We start from the raw sequence: 3,548 nt of genomic DNA, 5'->3' as shown, positions 1-3,548 counted from the left end.
TCTGAATTTGGTATCCCAGCAAAACTTATACGGCTATGTAAAATGACGTTGAGCAACACCACCAGCTCCGTTAGAATTGGAAAGAACATCTCTGAGCCGTTTGATACCAAACGAGGTTTCAGACAGGGTGACTCCTTGTCGTGTGACTACTTTAACCTAATGTTGGAAACGATAATTCGAGCAGCAGATTTAAACCGTACTGGCACAATATTCTAAAAAAGTGTAATGCTGCTTGCGTATTCCGACGATATTGATATCATTGGTCTGAACACCCGCGTCGTCAGTGCGGCATTTTCCAACTTAGAAAAACAAGCAAAACAAATGGGTCTTGTGGTAAATTAGGACAAAATAAAGTACTTTCTGTCAACAAACAAATCTCCTGAGCGTCTTGGGACCTACGTCACTGTTGACAATTATAAGTTCGAAGTTGTGAAAGACTTCGTTTATTTAGGAACCAGCTTAAACACCAAAAATGACGTCAGGCTAGAGATTCAACGAAGAATTACTCTTGCCAACAAATATTACTTCGGGCTAAGTAAGCAATTGAGAAATAAAGCCCTCTCTCGACAAACAAAAATCAGGCTCTACAAATACCTTATCATGCCTGTCGTGCTGTATGGTGCAGAAGCTTGGACAATTACCAACAGTGATGAGAAGGCGTTAGGAGCATTCGAGAGAAAAATTCTTCGGAAGATCTATGGTTCCTTACGCGTTGGCGACGAGTATCGATTAAAATGGAACGATGAGCTGTATGAGCTATACCGCGATATTAACATAGTTAAGCGCATAAAAATTCAGCGGCTACGCTGGCTTGGTCATGTCGTGCGAATGGAAGAAAGTGCTCCGGCTAGAAAGGTATTTGATTCGGTACCCGCAGGTGGAAAACGCGGTAGAAGACGTCCGCATCTTCGGTGGAAGGACCAGGTGACCAACGATTTGGGGGCCCTCGGTACTACCAATTGGCGTCAGAAAGCAACTAACTAATCGAGCTGACTGGCTACTCGACGCGGCCAAGGACGACACACGTGTATAATAGCCAACTAAGTAAAGTAAGTAAGCTCACCCTTGCCAGAGCGTTTATGATTTCTGATCTTTCGAGGCTATCGAAGGCCTGCCTGAAATCTACAAAGAGTGTGTGTAACGTGATGTTATGCTCATACTCTTTTCTACTCTTTAACATTTCACCGAATTTTTCACGTCGCCTAGACTCGGAAGATCGTAACCTGTCATCAGATGTAGTATTGCAGTTATTACCGATATCGCTTCATTTATGCTGTTAAAGTTTAATGAGTCGTTTAAATGCTCCTTCCATCTCTCTATGGCTTGGTTTGTTTCAGTGCGTACTACCCCATTCTTATCATTGCAAGCAAAAGCTGTTCGTTCATATTTGTTACCAATAAAATTTATTTGATTATAGTAAGCCCTTGTATTGTTTCTCTTTCTTTCTTCATCTATTTGCTTGATTTTTGTCTTGTAAAACTCCCTTTTTTCTTTCTACAAAGCTTATATGCAGTTTTTCTTTTTTCACGGTAGAACAGAGTAGCTGCTCTTGTCCTTCTACCATATATATCATATCCATTCTCGCTGTATTTTTGTTGCAATTGCTTCCATTCTACATTTCGAACAACTCACATCTCACCAATTGTTTCTTTTGCCGAATCGAATATTGCGCTTTCTATTGAGCGCCATTGCTCTTCAATGGAGTTCGCTTCGCTATGTCTTTCTTGAAACTTATTTTGTTTCAAGATTACTCGCTGTATCCAGATTACTCGCTGTTTTCAGTTTATCTACATACCATTTGCAAACTTTTCTTATATTTTGTTGTTCTATCTTAGATACTCTCTGTCTTATTGTAGATTTCACCAAATAGTGATCTCAATCACTAAAATAGTGAATCTCAATTAGATCCTCTGCAAACTTTAACATCGAGGATTGACGAAAAATGCCTGCCATCGACAAGAATGTGATCAATTTGATTTGAGCCTCTATTTCCCGGCACTCTCCACGTAGTCTTATGTATTCGTTTATGTTCAAAAAAAGTGTCCATTATTCTAAGATTTAGTTTTTGTGCAAGTTGTAACCGATTAAGGCTGGTTACTTCGTGTAGTGAATTTTTCCCGCATATTTCATTAAGGAATGGCTCCTTACATAGTTTCGCGTTAAAGTCGCCTAGTATCATTTTTGTATCATATTTGTTTATATTTTTGCTTGTCTTAATCAGAGTGTTATAGAAATGTTCCTTTTCTTCAACTTCTCTATCTTCTGTAGGGGCGTAGCAGTTTATGAAAGTTATGTTATTAAATTCACCTTTTACTTGGAGCTTGCATATTCTTTCATCTATAGGTTCAAAACTCATAATATTACCCTTATTTTTTTTGTCAATAAAGAATCCGGTTCCTTTTCTTCCCATTTTGCCCTTAACTCCATTATAGTAAAATGAAACCGTTTTCTTGTCGATTTTTCCATAATCCGCCCATCTTATTTCTTGAACTGAAAGTATTTTGAGGCTATACCTGCGCATTTCATCAGCTATTTCCATCATTTTTCCTGGTGTTAACATAGTTAATACGCTCCATGTTCCAAGGAGAAGGAGTTGCATATTCTTTTCAAACTCAAATATCCGAGCCTCGAATGTAGTTTTTCTAAATTTGAATGTTTACGACAACAGCATTGCGTTCTTGCAGAAGTAAGTGGATTACATTCAGTTTTGTGTGTGATCCATACATGAAAAATTAATGATGGATGAAGTAAATATAAAAACACTGACTGCATGCACTAGAAAGCTGATAAATGGCAATAAAGATTGCCTACAGCGCATGATTTGCAACACTTTACGCACAAAATGTTTTCAAGGAACCTGCGCCAAATGTCCTGCAACTAAAAACGTCAATCAACAATTTCTGGCGAACTTTGGTCACAACATCATTGAAACCGTCACATACAGACAATGCCTGTTAAAAAACGGGCATTGTTTATAAAGGATAAGAAAAAAACTTAGCAGAAAGTGAATGCATAGTTTTGTGTGATTTTTCCGAAAATTATGCTTTTGTTATTCAAACACTGTTTCAGATATTAACTGGAATAATAATCAGGCAACAATTCATCCGTTTGCAATACACAGCAAGTAAAAATTTTTGTATCGATTTTCTTGGCAAATTGATTTAATGGTATTATGGTGCGTATGAGTAACCTGAAGGGCGTCTAATAAATTATTAGGGGTATTCAGGCAACTGATTAGTTGCTTAGTTGATTCAAAAACTTCATTTAAAAAAAAAAATAGCATTTTGATGTTAATCTATTGCTTGAACGATCCAAGATGCGTAATCTGATTAGTTTGTTGTGTGCAAATGTCTTGGCAGCACTCGTACCAACAGCAAAAGTGAAACATACGTTTGCAGTGAAATATTCAAATATTCGTAAATTTTAATATCATTTAAATTTATCATAAAATTTATTATAAAATTTATCATATACCTAAAATAGCGAACGTGTCTTATATCAAGAAGTAGAATATTCAATTTTATACTTTTTAATTATATTTTATCCCT

At 36.8% G+C, this 3,548-nt stretch overlaps 1 protein-coding gene across 1 annotated transcript; it reads right to left on the bottom strand.

Moving 5' to 3' along the window:
• Nucleotides 1-1,897: 1,897 nt before the first annotated feature.
• LOC119687263 (craniofacial development protein 2-like) lies at nt 1,898-2,560 on the bottom strand. Its single transcript, XM_038101522.1, has one exon. The coding sequence runs from the start codon at nt 2,558-2,560 to the stop codon at nt 1,898-1,900; it is 663 nt and encodes a 220-aa protein (XP_037957450.1).
• Nucleotides 2,561-3,548: the final 988 nt, after the last annotated feature.

This window comes from Teleopsis dalmanni, chromosome X (assembly GCF_002237135.1).
Source record: "Teleopsis dalmanni isolate 2A chromosome X, ASM223713v2, whole genome shotgun sequence".
Classification (NCBI taxonomy): domain Eukaryota; kingdom Metazoa; phylum Arthropoda; class Insecta; order Diptera; family Diopsidae; genus Teleopsis; species Teleopsis dalmanni.
This window is presented reverse-complemented; position numbering and strand designations above follow the sequence as displayed.